A 14,546-nucleotide genomic window follows, 5' to 3' on the forward strand; every position below is an offset into this window, starting at 1 on the left:
GGGGCCTGTGGGGTGATTTCCGGCCCATTGACACCCCACCCCAGTCACCAGTGGGGTCCTCTGGTGGGGCAATCCCTATGGGGAGCAGAGGCCCTAAACTGACCCCCTGGCACTGTGCCAGGCCAACCCTGAGCCCCAAGGTGCCCAGGGGCTGCTCAAAGATGCCCCGGAACACACAGACCCGGGAGCTGTTATCCGAACACCTTATGTCAGGCACTGGTGTGGGGGCAGTGGGAGTCCTTCTCATCTACTTGAATCAGCAACTCACAACTCTCCTTCCCCATAGTTAGAATGCCCTTCCTACTCCTCTTGACTAAATCCTGTCCCTTGCTTTATTCCAATACTTTGGCAGCCTGCATCATCCATGGAGATTGACACCAGGTTGAAACTCCCCACCCTATATTCTGCTCTATCCTATCCCTCCTGTGAGCCTAGACACCATTTGTCTGCTGCTCTGATGGTCTGTATCTTATGTGCGTTCTAACGACTCTCTGTGCCCCTGGCACTTCATTTGTCTATTTGTGTGTCTGTTTCTGTCTTCCCTCCTTCAAGACGGTCAGTCAGGATGTGGTGGCAGTGTGGGTTCAGCCGCAGAGCTGCCCGGCCTTCTCTTCGGCCGCAAGACCCGGACCCCACACGGACGCCACATCCGGCTTTTCGACCGGTTCCACCAGCGTCACCGACGGGCCAGGCTCAATATCAAAAACAATGAAGTTCCGGAACGTTGTCAGTCTCCCAGCATCGAAGCTGCTTTCATCTTGACGCAGCTATGCTGGGTGGGAGTTGTGAGGAGAACAAGCAACAGCAGGAGGCCCAAAAAACTGCTGGGTGGAGCTGCCCTGGGTGGTCGGCGGCGGGTGTGAGCTGGCCAGAGGGACTCCAGTCAGCAAACTCACGCTGTTGTCCTGTTTCAGGGTCTTATGGTGCTTAAACCCGATCAGATGCAGGTAAGACCCTTCCTGGCTCATCCACCCTGCCCGGTCTTTCCCCACTCCCACCCACCTGTTCATCTGCCATGGAGGTGTGGATGGGAAGGGGGCAGGAGCTGGGTAGCCCTGGCCACGGAGTCAGGCTGGTGCAGGGTGAGGTGGCCAGGACTGGGGTGGAAGTGGCTGGAGTCCGGGTGCCAGACGCTGACCCGATTTCTGGCTTTAGATGCTGAATCCCCTCCTGATTCTCCTCTTCATCCCGCTTTTTGACCTGGGCCTCTACCCGCTGATCCAGCTGTGTGGCATCAATTTCACGTGAGCTCACTGGGCCTGGAGTCCTGCAGGCAGGGGATTCCCCAAGCCGTGTCTGGGCAGGGCAGGGAGACCAAGGAGCTACAGCCCCACCGAGTTAGGAGGACCTGGAGGCCCAGCTCTGGGGTTCTGTCATTTATCGGTCCCATGTTCATTCATTCAGTCATATTTATTGAGCGCTTACTGTGTGCAGAGCACTGTACTAAGCACTTGGGAGAGTACAACATAACAATAAACAGACACATTCCCTGCCCACAATGAGCTAACAATCTAGAGGAAGAGACAGACATTAATATAAATAAATAAGTTACGTATATGTACGTAAGTGTCGTGGGGCTGGGAGGGGGGATGAATAAAGGGAACAAGTCAGAGCAATGCAGAAGGGAGTGGAGGAAGAGGAAAGAAGGGCTTAATCAGGGAAGGCCTCTTGGAGGAGATGTGCCTTTAAAAAGACTTCAAAAGAGGGGAGAGTCATTGTCTGTTGGATTTGAGGATAGAGGGCAGTCCAGGCCAGAGGCAGAATGTGGGCGAGGGGATATGGTGAGAGAATAGATTGAGGTACAGTGAGAAGCTTAGCATTCTAGACTGTGAGCCCACTGTTGGGTAGGGACTGTATATGTTGCCAACTTGTACTTCCCAAGTGCTTAGTACAGTGCTCTGCACACAGTAAGCGCTCCATAAATACGATTGATTGATTGATTGATTGATTAGAAGAGTGAAATGTGTGGGCTGAGTCATGGTAGAAGAGTAAGGAGATGAGGTAAGAGGGGATGAGGTGATGGAGTGCTTTGAAGCCAATGCTTGATGTAGATTTGCGGTTCTGGCTTTAGCGGCTCTGTGTTTTGTGGTTGCGTGCTCTGTGGATCTGTGACTTTGGGTTCTGTGGATCCATGGCTCTGGGTTCCATGGGTCTGTGGCCTTAGGTTCGGTGGTCCTGCAGCTTTGTGTTCTGGATTTGGTGGCTCCGGGTTCTGTGGATTGGTGACTCTGGGCCCTGCATTCTGATTTGGTGGATCTGGGTCCAGGAGCTCTGAGTTCTGGATTCAGTGGCTCTGGGTTCTGTGCTTCTGCATTCTGGGTTCTCTGAATTGGTAGTTCTGAGTTCAGCAGCTCTGAGTTCTGGATTCAGTGGCTCTGGGTATGTAGTTCTGTGTTCTGGTTTCCCTGAATGAGTGGCTCTGGGTTCTGTGGTGCTGCATTTTGGATTTGGTGGCTCTGGGTTCTGTGGATCGGGGGCTCCGGGTTCAACAGCTCTTTGTTCTGTGGGGCTAAGTTCCATTGATTTGTGGCTCTGGGTTCTGTGGATCGGAGGTCCTAGCTTCTGTGGCTCTGTGCCCTCTTGGTCCTGCTTCTCTTGGGCTTTCAGGTCCCTGGTGGGGTGAGAAGAGGCTGTGGCAGCTCCACCACCTCCTCCTCCTCCCCTGACCCCCGTGGCTGTCAGAGCCCATGGCCCAAGGCGCTGGGGAGGGCTCGGAGGCAGCTGGTTTGCCCCTGTGCAGAGAAGAGGCCAGGTGGGCCCAGGCCATCAGGACCAGGATTTAGACAGGGACAGGGAATTGGTCCCAGCCCTGGGCTGAGCCGGCATGGGAGCGGGTGGTCATCAGTCTCGGGGGAGCCTCCTCAGCCCAATCACGGTGGCCAGGGTCCTGGGGGCTGGCGAGGTTCCCCAGGAGCTCTGCCCACACACGGCTCAGCAGAGATGTGGCCCCCACCCTCAAGGAGCACCAGTTCTGGAACAGGGCTGGAGGGGCCGATGGCCCCCGCCTGAGGTCTGTCATGCTCCTCTTGGTCCTTGCTCGTCTCTAGATGCCAAGAGTGGGTACAAGCTTCACCACCTGAATGGGCAGACTTCCCGGAAGGGGCGGCGAGTAGCCAGGCTCTGGGCAGGGTGGACTGGTCCTTGCTGGGCCTTGAGCAGCTGTGCTGACTGTGCGATCCCTGCTCACTCCTCTCACCTCTGCCATCCAACCCGCCTGCCCTGCCTGCCCTGCCTGCTCGGCCTGCCCTGCCTGCTCGGCCTGCCCAGCCTGCCCTGTCCATCCACCCAGTCTGCCCCATCCACCTGGTCTGTACTGTCCACCCATTCTGCCCCATTCACTCGATCTGCAGTGCCCTCTCCACCTGCCCTGTACAACCAGCAAGCCCATTCTCCCTGGCCTTCTCTGCCCACCCTGTCCACCTAGCCCCCTCTGCCCACCCAATCTGCCCTGCCTGCCCCTTCCACCCCGTCTACCTGGCCTGCCTCTCCCATCCTACCTGCCCGCTCTTCCCACCCTGTCCACCTGGCCCACCCCAACCACCTGGTCTGCCCTGCCCATCTTGTCCACCCAGTCTGCCTCGTGCACTGGCTTCACCCCACCCCATCCACCCAGTCTGCTCTGCTCACCTTGTCCACCTAGTCTATCCTGTCCACCTTATCCACTCAGTCCACCTTACCTGCCCGGTCTGCCCCGCCCCATCCACCTGGTCCACCCTGCCCACCTGTCCACCCAGTCCACCCGATCCACCCCACCCCATCCACCCAGCCCCACCCACCCCGTCTGCTCTGCCCACCTCATCCACCTGGTCCAGCCTGTCCACCCGTTGTGACCTGCCCCCTCCTCCCACACTGTCTGCCCTGGGCCCCACTAGATCCCACTCCCTCCCCACAGGCCCATCAGGAAGATGGCGACAGGGATGGTCCTGGCGGCTTTGGCCTTTGCGGTGGCAGCTGTTGTCGAGATCAAAGTGGACGTGAGTGCAGGGCTGGGCTGGGATGGGGCAGTTGCTGCCCACCTCGGGGTTCGAGTGATGAAACGAGAGGCAGTGGGAGGTAGCAGGAAGCAGTGGGGAGGCAACAGGAGAACAGAAGGCAGAGGGAGGCAGAGGAAAGGAGCTGGAGGCAATGATGAGCCAGTGGGGGGAAGCAGGAGCCAGTGGGCAGCACCACTTCTGGGACTGTGCCTAAGGCTGTTCTCCATGGACTAGCTGGCTGAGCTTGGGTCCAGGCAGGGGACTGGTCATTTGGGCAGCAAATGTCTCCCCTGTCAGGCTGAAAATCATGCTTTATCCAGAGAACAGATAATCCCTTTGTCTTTACATAAATGGAGCATATGCACATACACGTCTGAATGCTCGTGTGTATGTGCATGTGTGTGTACGATGGTGCATTTATTTATTCTATTTATTTTATTTTGTTAATATGTTTTGTTTTGTTGTCTGTCTCCCCCTTCTAGACTGTGAGCCCGCTGTTGGGTAGGGACTGTCTCTATATGTTGCCAACTTGTACTTCCCAAGCGCTTAGTATAGTGCTCTGTACACAGTAAGTGCTCAATAAATCCGATTGAATGAATGAATGAATGAATGAATGCATTTGCAGGCGCGTATGTGACAACCAATTCCATTGACTCCCACATTTAGAAGAAGGAAGCCAGAAATGTCCTTTTTTGAACCAATCAGAGAGAATTTGGGAGGAAGTGGAGGAGCCAGGCTGCGGGCGAGGAAGTGGAGGAGCCAGACTGGGGGGAAAAGAATGACCCTCCCCTGTCTTGGAGGTGAGGGGAAGTGAGCTTATGTGCCTGGGAGAGGAGGAACCCAGGACAGCTAGTGCTATGAACCCTGGATGGACTGAGGGGTCAGAGTGGATCTCTGGAGGCTCGGAGTCCAGCAGCTGGAACACCAGAGGAGCAAGACTCCTGCCCCCAAGGGGGAGAAGAACGTGAGTCCCTGCTCACTCTATACAGTACTACACAGAAGTACAGAAGGTCCTGGACAGGGAAGAAGTAGATCCAGGGAAAGGTGGTTTGAACTGGATTGGTTTTCATTTGTTTCTTTGTTAAAAACTTACTAAATGTAGTAGAGATCCCAGATCTTGGTGTTTGTCTGTGGTGGGGGCTGGGGTCCCAGGGAGACGCACAACCTAGGGAGGGATAGGTGGGAGCATTTTGTCCACGGGCTTCCTGCAGCCAGCCCAAGAGAGAAGAGATAGGTTATGTCTTCAGGGAGACACCTGGGCTTGAGCTTTAGAGCAGTGGCAGTGAGAGTGGTAAGGGACTTTGGGGGGTGGTGAGTAGGACACCCCAAAACCTGCAATAGAAGAATGAGAAAGCTGGAGGGCTTTAATAATGATGGCATTTGTTAAGCACTTATTAAGTGTAAAGCACTGTTCTAAGCGCTAGGGAAGATACAAGGTGATCAGGTTGTCCCACGTGGGGCTCACAGTCTTAATCCCCATTTTCCAGATGAGGTAACTGAGGCACAGAGAAGTTAAATGACTTGCCCAAGGTCACACAGCTGACAATTGGCAGAGCTGGGATTTGAACCCATGACCGTTCGAGCCCATGCTCTTTCCGCTGAGCCACGCTGCTTTAGTTCTATAATGAATCCTGGGGGCTGGACTTAGGGCTGAAAACCCCTGGGATTGTCACAATGTGCATGTGTGTGTGATTGGGTGAGTTTGGAGGTGTGAGTCTATTGGTGGGCTACTGGTTGAAAGTGAAGAACCAGGGTCTTCCCAGACTCTCCTCACCCTGTTCCTGGCTCTGCGTTAACCCTGGGGTGGAGGCGGGGTGGTCTCCTTTTGGGTTGCTGTGTCCAGGACCCCTACCCCTGTGTGACTTTGGGCAAGTCACTTCACTTCTCTGTGCCTCAGTTACCTCATCTGGAAAATGGAGATTAAAACTGTGAGCCCCCCGTGGGACAGCCTGATCACCTTGTAACCTCCCCAGTGCATAGAACAGTGCTTTGCACATAGTAAGCGCTTAACAAATACCATCATCATCATCATTATTATTATTATTACAGGAGCACGTTGGGCCAGGGCCTTCCCAGCCCCTCTCCACCCTATTCCTGGCTCTGTGCTAACATTTGGTGGGAGGGTCTCCTTCGGGGCTACTGGGTCCAGGACCCCCGCAGGAGCAGTCAAAGGGTTGAGATGTGTTTGGGGAGCCTCTCTGTCATTTTGCAGGGCCAGCAACTGGGTGGCACGGGGGTCCCCAGAGCATGACCGGCCCAGCTCCCTTTCCTGCTGTTTGGTCTTTCCAGCTGCCACCACCCAACCACCCTCTGCCCCTCGTTGCAAGCCCCAGGAGTTCTGCCAGCCTCCACTGGGCTGAATTCAGTTTCCTGCCCTGCTCATTTAATCCTCCCTGCTGCTGGCTGTCCTAGGGAAACACTGGTGCCTGGCTGCCATCCCCCTGGGAGTGGAGCCTGGTCCCAGTGGGCAGCTGGGGGCCACAGGCTTAGTAGGTGCTCAGAGGGATGTGGGGAGGGAACCCCTGGACTGGGCCGGGTGGCAGGGACAGCCTGGCAGCAGTTCTGAGCTCATCTCCCCAGGGGGAGATGTGCAAGGGCAGTGTGTCCTGAGGCTCTGACAGGGGTCTCTTATTCCCCAGGACCCCTTCATGCCTCCCCTGGGGCCCCACGACAGCTACATGCAAGTTCTGAACCTGGGGGGCGATGAGGTGCAGGTGAAACTGCCACAGAAAGAGAATAGTTCTTTATTCCCTGAGCCCATCGGGGCATTCCAGGTGCGGGCAGATGGATGGACAGAAGTTGGGGGAAGAGTCCGGTGGGGGACGGGAGGGTCCCAGAGGGAGGGGTGTGCCCTGGGTGTGGTCCGGTGGGGAGTTAGGAGGAATTCATCCCACGGACAGCCACGCCAGGTGGTGGGAAGCCAACCCCCGGTCGCCCTGAGCATGTGCGAGGCCCCGGCACAGTTGTGGGTGGGAACCTGCCCGGCCAATCAGACAGCGTTATACAAATGCACCGGGGGACGGGGGGTCACTGCATCAGCCTAGACCCACCCAGAGCAGCTCCCTCCTGGCCTGCTCGGGGGGTGGGAGTCCCGGGAGCAGGGCCCTCCCGGGTCAGAGGCGCCCACGGCTCCAGGGTGCCCAAGGCTGAGGGGTCTTTTCTGGATAGAAATCATCGCACTACTACAAGCTGTCTTTGGAAGACGAGCGCCAGAGTGTGCGCTTCATGCTGGAGTCCCACGGTGCCGTCAGCGACGAGCACCACAACGTCACAGGGAGGAGGTGGTACAGCCTGGCCGTTCACTCGGATGGCGCTAACATCTCCAGCTTCTTGGTGAGAGACGAGCCCCCTCAGCCGGGGTCTTCTTCCAGAGCGCCTGAGGGCTCCTCCAGGAGTGGGAAGACCTGGGGATCAGTCCATCCGTCCATCCATCCATCAGTGATTTGCATTGGGCATCTGCTCTGTCCAGAGCTCCGCCCTGAGCTCTAGAAAGAGTCCAATGTAGACAAGTAGACACAATCCCTGACCTCATGGAAGAGGGAGGAGGCCAGTACTATAATCAGTTACAAGTAGAGGGACACAGAGTTAAAAGTTATTTACTTAAGAGGTACTGGAGGAGATGGGAGAGAAACCATGAATAATGCTAAGGTTGCAGGCTGAAGAGAATAGGAAGGATGGTGGTGTTGTCTACAGTGAAGGGAAAGTTTGGTGAAGGCGAGGGTCTGGGAGGGAAGAGGAGCCCGTTATCTACAGGTGCACATTAGCTGGGAAGCTCGCAAAGTTGCGACTCCCTCAGAAATGGAAGGCTTCCATTCAGGACGTCACTTTATAAAAGCCGCTTTTAAAGTGATCAGGTCGGTGAGTTGGCCCGACAACAATCAATTAGTGGTATTTACTGAGCACTTATTGTGTGTTGAGCACTGTACTGGGCATTTGAGGATTGCTTTCAAGAAAGTGGGCTCACCTGTGGCAGTCCCTTTTCTGCTCCAGCCTGAGCCGGGGAAGGCCCGCCTGACTTCTTGGGGAAGGAAGGAAAATGCATTCTGCTCCTCTCTCTCTGCTGCAGATGGAAGACATGGACATCAAACCGGCTAATGGACTGGCAGACGTGAGGTGCCGTTGATAGGGGCTGGCCCTGCTCAGTGGGGATGGGGGGAGATGGGGAGACATCCCTCTGCCCCTCTGTCCCCTAGGTCTCAGCCTCAGCATCCCAGCATGGCTGCTGGGAGGCAGGGCTCAGGGCCTGAGCTGGGCAGAGTGGGCTGAGACCCTCCCCCTAGGTGGGCTGCAGCAGTGAGGAGTAAGTCGGGGAGGGGAGGTGCTGCCACTGTCCTGGAGACAGGAATGGGAGGTTGGAGACTGAAAGCAGGACAGCTTGTGTCCCAGGCTGGCCCAGCTTCCAGACCCTCTGTCCTGCTGCCGAGGACAGGACGAGCCTGATTCTCGGTCTCTGTCCTTCCATCCATCCCTCCATCTGTCTGTCTGGTCTGCCTCCCTCTTTTCTGGTGGTCCATCCCTTCCTGTTCCTCCCCTCAGGGTGGGGCCCGGAAAGGAGCCAGGGAAGGGAGGCAGCTGGTGGTGGGAATCTCCCAGTCCTAGAGAGGCCCCAGGAAGAGAGCCTAACATCTTCCCCCATTACCTGCCCCAGGGTTTCCCACACCCAGCAAACCCTCCCCTTGGTCTGCCCTGAATCTCTCCTGATGCAGTTTCAATCCCTCTCTCTTGTTGTCCACAGCCGCTGAGGGCCACCCGGGTGGTTGAGTCCTCCACCCGGGGACCCTTCTGAGAAGCCATTCTAGGGGCCGCCGGAGGGAGGAGGGGTTGGGGGAATGGCAGAGAACGAGTCTGTGCCTACTCCAGGTTCGTGAACACGCTGGATACAGACGTCCATATCTCCCTGGAGAGCGATGACACCCTCCGGGTTAGCAGGAACTACGGGGTCTCCGAGTACCAGACTGTGGAGAGAGGAGAGTAAGGGCCTTCCAGGGGCTGGGTCTGTAATAATAATAATTGATAGAGAAGCAGCATGGCTCAGTGGAAGGAGCAGGGGCTTGGGAGTCAGAGGCCATGGGTTCAAATCTCGGCTCTGCCAATTGTCAGCTGTGTGACTTTGGGCAAGTCACTTAACTTCTCTGGGCCTCAGTTACCTCATCTGTAAAATGGGGATTAAGACTGTGAGCCCCCTGTGGGAAAACCTGATCACACTGTAACCTCCCCAGTGCTTAGAACAGTGCTTTGCACATAGCAAGCACTTAATAAATGCCATTTAAAAAAAACTGTGGTATTGGTGAAGCACTTACTATATGCCAGACACTGTACTAAGTGCTGGGGTGGATGCAAGCAAATCAAGTTGGACAGAGTTTCTTTCCCACATGGGGCTCACAATCTTAATCCCCATTTTACAGATGAGGTAATGGAGGCTCAGAGAATGTACATGACTTGCCCAAGGTCATACAGCAGACAAGAAGCAGAGGCGGGATTAAAACACAGGTCCTTCTGACTCCCAGGACTGTGCTTTATCCATTGTGCCACACTGCTTCAATGGGGGAAGGGGTGCTTGGGAGGGTCAGGGACACTTGGGGAGGAGTCTGGCCTGCTCTATTCCCTTCTGGGTCTGACTTTCCATTCAGGGCCAGTGATGTCCCCTCCCTGGAAGCAGGGCCGGTATCCTGTCCCCTCCTTGAAACTCATCTGTCCACATACGTGGGATGACAAAGCCGCAGAGAATCTAGGGCCAGGGAAAGGTGGAGGAGCATGGAGGCCAGGAAGTGGGGTGTGTGTGGGGATCAGTGGGGGCACGGGAGGCAGGTCACCCCCAACAGCAAAGAGCCTCATTAAGATGCCATGGGGCTACTGCCATGGCACGGAGAGGGGCAGGGGCCTGTCTGAACTCCCAGACTGAGGACTCCAGCCTCTTCTGTCCTCTGTGACCTGAGCAAGGGGCTATGTGTGCATATGTGTGTGTGTGTGTGTGTGTGTGTGTGTGTGTGAACTCCCCATCAGAGCACAGCCACTTGAGAGCAAGGCCCATGTTCCCTCTTCCACCAGTGCCAGGGCTGGGCAGGGTGGCAGGAACATTTTTCAGCCTGCTGCCCCACTGGCTGAACCTGCCTGTGTTCCTGGTCCTTCTGCCTTAGGTACCATGGCATCCGGTGCTGGACCGCGGACACATCGTTCTCCCTAGATCTGGGTCTGCTGGACTTTGGAGCTGTCTACACAGCCGTCATTGCCAATGTGAGCTCCCTCCAAAGCGGTGGGGTAGGGTGGGGTGGGAGTGAGTTCCTGTACTCTGCCCAGCGACTGGCCCCAGGCCACAGAGTACTGGGTGACCTGGGCAACGAGGTCCTCATTTAGTAATAATAACAGTCATGGGAGTTAAGTACTTACTATATGTCAAGAATTGTACTAAGTGCTGCGGTAGATTAAAGATGCAGGATTAGCAAGTGGGACACAATTCCTGTCCCAAATGGGGGTCACTGTCTAAGAGTGAAGACGAATAGGTATTTAGGTCCCAGTTTTACAGATGAGGTAACTGAGGCACAGAAAAGTGAAGCCACTTGCCCAAGGTCACACAACAGACAAATGGCGAAGCTGAGAAAAGAACCCAGGCTCAATGACTTCTTTCCACTAAGCCATGCTGCTTCTCAATGGATGGGCAACCATTGGAGGTTTATGAGGACACATGCAGAATGACATTTTAGAAAAATGGTCTAAGCAGCAGAGTGAATAATGGACTGCAGTCAGACCCTTAAGCAGCCAATATTACCAGTCAGCAGGTGCATCATCACGCTGGTGGGGTGATTCAGGAGGCAGGGAATGGATTGTCAGGCTGGTAAACAAAGCACGCTAACTGCAAGGCAAGACTGCGGTCCATGGCAGCAGCCAAGGCGGCACCCAGTCAATGTTTCCTCACTGTCTCCCCCTTCCAGAATTCTGAGAAGGGCTTGTGGGCCTGGAAAATGAACACCATCCCGGCCAACGCCGTGTCCATCCTGTGGCAGGTGCCGCAGTACGTGCTCATCACTGCCGCCGAGGTCATGTTCTCCGTCACTGGCCTCGAGTTCTCCTACTCCCAGGTTGGGGCTGCCGCAGAAACAAGGGGATGGGCCGGGGGCCACGTTCTCTGGGATCCCAGTCATCCAGCCATGCCCAACCCACTCTACCCCATCCAATCCTCCTCGACTTCTTGGCTATCACTATTAGGCTTTGATTTTGCCGGCGCAGTATTAACATCAGTCAGTCAAACGTATTCACTGAGCCCTTACTATGTGCAGAGCACTGTACTAAGCACCTGGAGAGTACAATAAATGTAACAGGATAACAGACACATCTCCTGCCCACAACAAACTCACAGTATAGAGGGGGACACAGATAGTAATATAATGAAATAAATTACAGATATGTACATAAGTGTTGTGGGGCTGGGAGGGGAGATGAATAAAGGGAGCTAGTCAGGGTGATGCAAAAGGGAGTGGAAGAAAAGGAAAAAGGGTTTAATCAGGGAAGGCCTCTTGAAGGCGATGTGCCTTCAGTAAGGGTTTGAAGTGGGGGAAGAGTCATTGTCTGTCAGATCAATCAATCAATCGTATTTATTGAGCACTTACTGTGTGCAGAGCACTGTACTAAGCGCTTGGGAAGTACAAGTTGGCAACGTATAGAGACGGTCCCTACCCAACAGTGGGCTCACAGTCTAGATATGGCCAGAGGCAGGATGTGGGCAAGAGGTCGGTGGCAAGGTTGATGAAATTGGGGTACAGTGAGAAGGTTAGAATTAGAGGAGTGAAGGGTGAGGGCTGGGTTGTAGTAGGAGAATAGTAAGGTGAGGTAGGAGGGGGCAAGGCGATTGAGTTAATGTATGGGCTGAGCTCAGTGCTGAGGTAGATAGAGCATAACCAGATTGGCTCTGGCCCCAGTCCTCCTTGGGGCCCATAGTCTGAGCAGGCGGGAGAGCAGGGATTTTATTCCCATCATCCTACACTCTTGGCCCTGTGCCTGTGCTCTGTTAAGTAGCTCACGTACTCACATGACTTCAGCTGTGACCTGGATACATTCCAGCGGTTCCCAATCTGCTTCTCCAGCTCTGACCTCTCATTTGACCTGCTCTTCACCTTGGAGGTGCCCAGGACATTCTTCTTCTTATTATTATTATTATCATTATTATTAGTAATAATAATAATAGTGGCATTTGTTAAGCGCTTACTAAGTGCTGAGCACTGTTTTCAGTACCAAGATTGATACAAAGTAATCAGACACAAGCACTTAGTATAATACTCTGAACACAGTAAGTGCCCAATAAATGTGATTGATTGTCCCCTATGGGGCTCACAGTCAAAATGAGTAAACTGAGGCGCAGATATGTGTAGTGAAATTGCTCAAGGTCACACAGCAGCAAGTGCCAGAGCTGGGATTAGAACAGCTGGGATTAGAGCCCAGGCTCATTCTCTTTCCACTAGGCCACACTGGTTCTCTTCATCTTACTGGATGCCTCCAAGGCATCCAATACAGTGCCCTGCACATCATAAGTGTGCAGAACAGCAGTCTGCACACTGAAGGCACCTAGTAGAGTGCTCTACAGCCAGTACAGTGCTCTACACAGAGTAGCCACCCAATACAGCGCTCAACATAGGAGAGGCAACCACTACAGGACTCTGCACCCAGTAGAAACTTTGAACAGCACTCTTCTCAGTGAAGACACTCAGTATTGTGCTCTGCACACTGAAGGTGACCTGTACAACATTCTGCACGCAGGCAGTGTCCAGTACAGAGCTCTGCCCCAAATAATTGACAGTGCCCAAGGACAAGGGCTTGGGTTGGGGCTCCCCACCTCTAGGGTCTCATCCTCTGAGCCTGGGCCTGTGACCTGGATGCCGGGTCTGACCCTCTGTGAGTTGACCTTTTCCCTGCAGAGAGAGACTCAGGGGGCCGGGTGTCCTCAGAGGCGGACCCTCCGGCATTGAGCTCAAAACCTGGAGCTGTCCTGGGGTGAGGGGAGGCAAGGAGAGCCCTCACCCATTCTGAGGGATGCAGAGACAGGAGTGGATGGGGCACGGGGGGCTGTCAGGGCAGGAGGGTGAGTGTGGGGGGATGACCACAGACACCTGCCCCTTCCTCCTCCCCCACTCCCAGGCCCCTACCAGCATGAAGTCGGTGTTGCAGGCTGCGTGGCTGCTCACGGTGGCATTTGGGAACGTCATTGTGCTCGTGGTGGCCCAGGTGGCCAGACTGGGGCAGGTACGGGGACTCCTGGGACCCCTGGGGGCCGGGACTGCAGTGTGGGGGCTGGAGTGGGCGGGGCTCCTTGTGTCATCCTCCCTCCTCCTCCAGCCCCTTTCTCCTGTTTTTACTCTGGGGGAGCTGGGATCGGGCCAGAGGAGGCTGGGCTCCTCCCAGAGTGCAGGCCGGTGGGGTCTCTCAGGGCCAAAAACCCAGAGACGGGGACCCACCCCCAAACCTGTCTCTCTGGTGGGACATGCCTCCATCATTCTCATCCTCACCTGACCCCTCTTAAGAGCACGGCAACTCCGGAGCTAAACTGAATCCCTCCGGCTGCCGGCTCTGGGAAGGCCCTGCCAGGAGAGGGGTTTGCCCTCAACTCTTTGACCTGCCCTTGCCCCGTCCCCACAGTGGGCTGGATCTGGACAGGTGGCAGCATCAGCCCCTACCCCTCCTGCTGGCCCCGGCTCCCAGTCCATCGCTTCTCCTGCCCTGCCTCTCCTGCCAGCCCCCGGCCCCGAAGTGGCCTCCCCAGCCCTGGCTCTCCGGCCCATCCATGTTCCCCCAGTGACCTCCCCTTGTTCTGCTTCTGTATGTCCATATTTCTGTCTGTCTGCCTCCCTTCCCCAGTGGGCTGAATTTGTCCTGTTCGCCTGCCTGCTGCTGATCGTCTGCCTCATCTTCTCCATCATGGGCTACCGTTTCATCCCCTGGAGCCGGGGGGTCTCGCCGGACCCCTCCAGCCGAGGAGAGGCCATGGACCTGGTGGCCAGGAAGACCAAGCTCTGAGCCCATTGGACCTGCTCACAGCCTGGAGCCAGTGTCCCCATCTGCCCCTGACCATCTCCGTCACTGAGCTTCTGCCCACCCAGCCGTCTTCCTGGCCACCTGCCCCATGGTCACCAGGATCAGCTCGGCTTGGCTCAGCCGCAGTGCTGTGGAAGGAGGCAATAAAGGACGTTGAGACCCGTGGGAGTGGCTAGTTTCAAGGGAAATGGGGAAAGCTCCAGCTCCTCTACAGACCCACCTTGGGGCTGGGAACCCTGAGGTGACCGCTTACCTTGCTTACCCCCTGAGGCTGCCCCTGCTACTCGGCCCAAGTTTAATTTTGCCCAAGATAATAATCATAATAGTAATGGCATTTGGTAAGCACTTACTATATGCAAAGCACTGTTCTAAGCGCTGGGGAGGTTACAAGGTGATCAGGTTGTCCCACGGGGGGCTCACAGTCTTCATCCCCATTTTACAGATGAGGTAACTGAGGCTCAGAGAAGTGAAGTGACTTGCCCAAGGTCACACAGCTGACAGCTGGCAGAGCCAGGATTTGAACCCATGACCTCTGACTCCCAAGCCCGGGCT

The 14,546-nt window shown here is 55.4% G+C and overlaps 1 protein-coding gene across 1 annotated transcript in view; it reads left to right on the plus strand.

Annotated features, from left to right (window-relative positions):
• SLC15A2 (solute carrier family 15 member 2) overlaps window positions 1-14,272 on the plus strand; it is a 31,006-nt gene extending 16,734 nt beyond the window's left edge. The window contains exons 12-22 of the mRNA XM_038752953.1: window positions 915-947; window positions 1,156-1,244; window positions 3,893-3,974; window positions 6,614-6,748; window positions 7,143-7,307; window positions 8,041-8,087; window positions 8,835-8,945; window positions 10,112-10,208; window positions 10,904-11,050; window positions 13,101-13,205; window positions 13,818-14,272. Coding sequence (XP_038608881.1) covers window positions 915-947; window positions 1,156-1,244; window positions 3,893-3,974; window positions 6,614-6,748; window positions 7,143-7,307; window positions 8,041-8,087; window positions 8,835-8,945; window positions 10,112-10,208; window positions 10,904-11,050; window positions 13,101-13,205; window positions 13,818-13,976 — 1,170 coding nt within the window. The 3' untranslated portion in view covers window positions 13,977-14,272. The remainder of the gene's footprint in view (window positions 1-914; window positions 948-1,155; window positions 1,245-3,892; window positions 3,975-6,613; window positions 6,749-7,142; window positions 7,308-8,040; window positions 8,088-8,834; window positions 8,946-10,111; window positions 10,209-10,903; window positions 11,051-13,100; window positions 13,206-13,817) is intronic.
• The last annotated feature ends 274 nt before the right edge of the window (window positions 14,273-14,546 follow it).

Source organism: Tachyglossus aculeatus, chromosome 1, assembly GCF_015852505.1.
Source record: "Tachyglossus aculeatus isolate mTacAcu1 chromosome 1, mTacAcu1.pri, whole genome shotgun sequence".
NCBI lineage: Eukaryota > Metazoa > Chordata > Mammalia > Monotremata > Tachyglossidae > Tachyglossus > Tachyglossus aculeatus.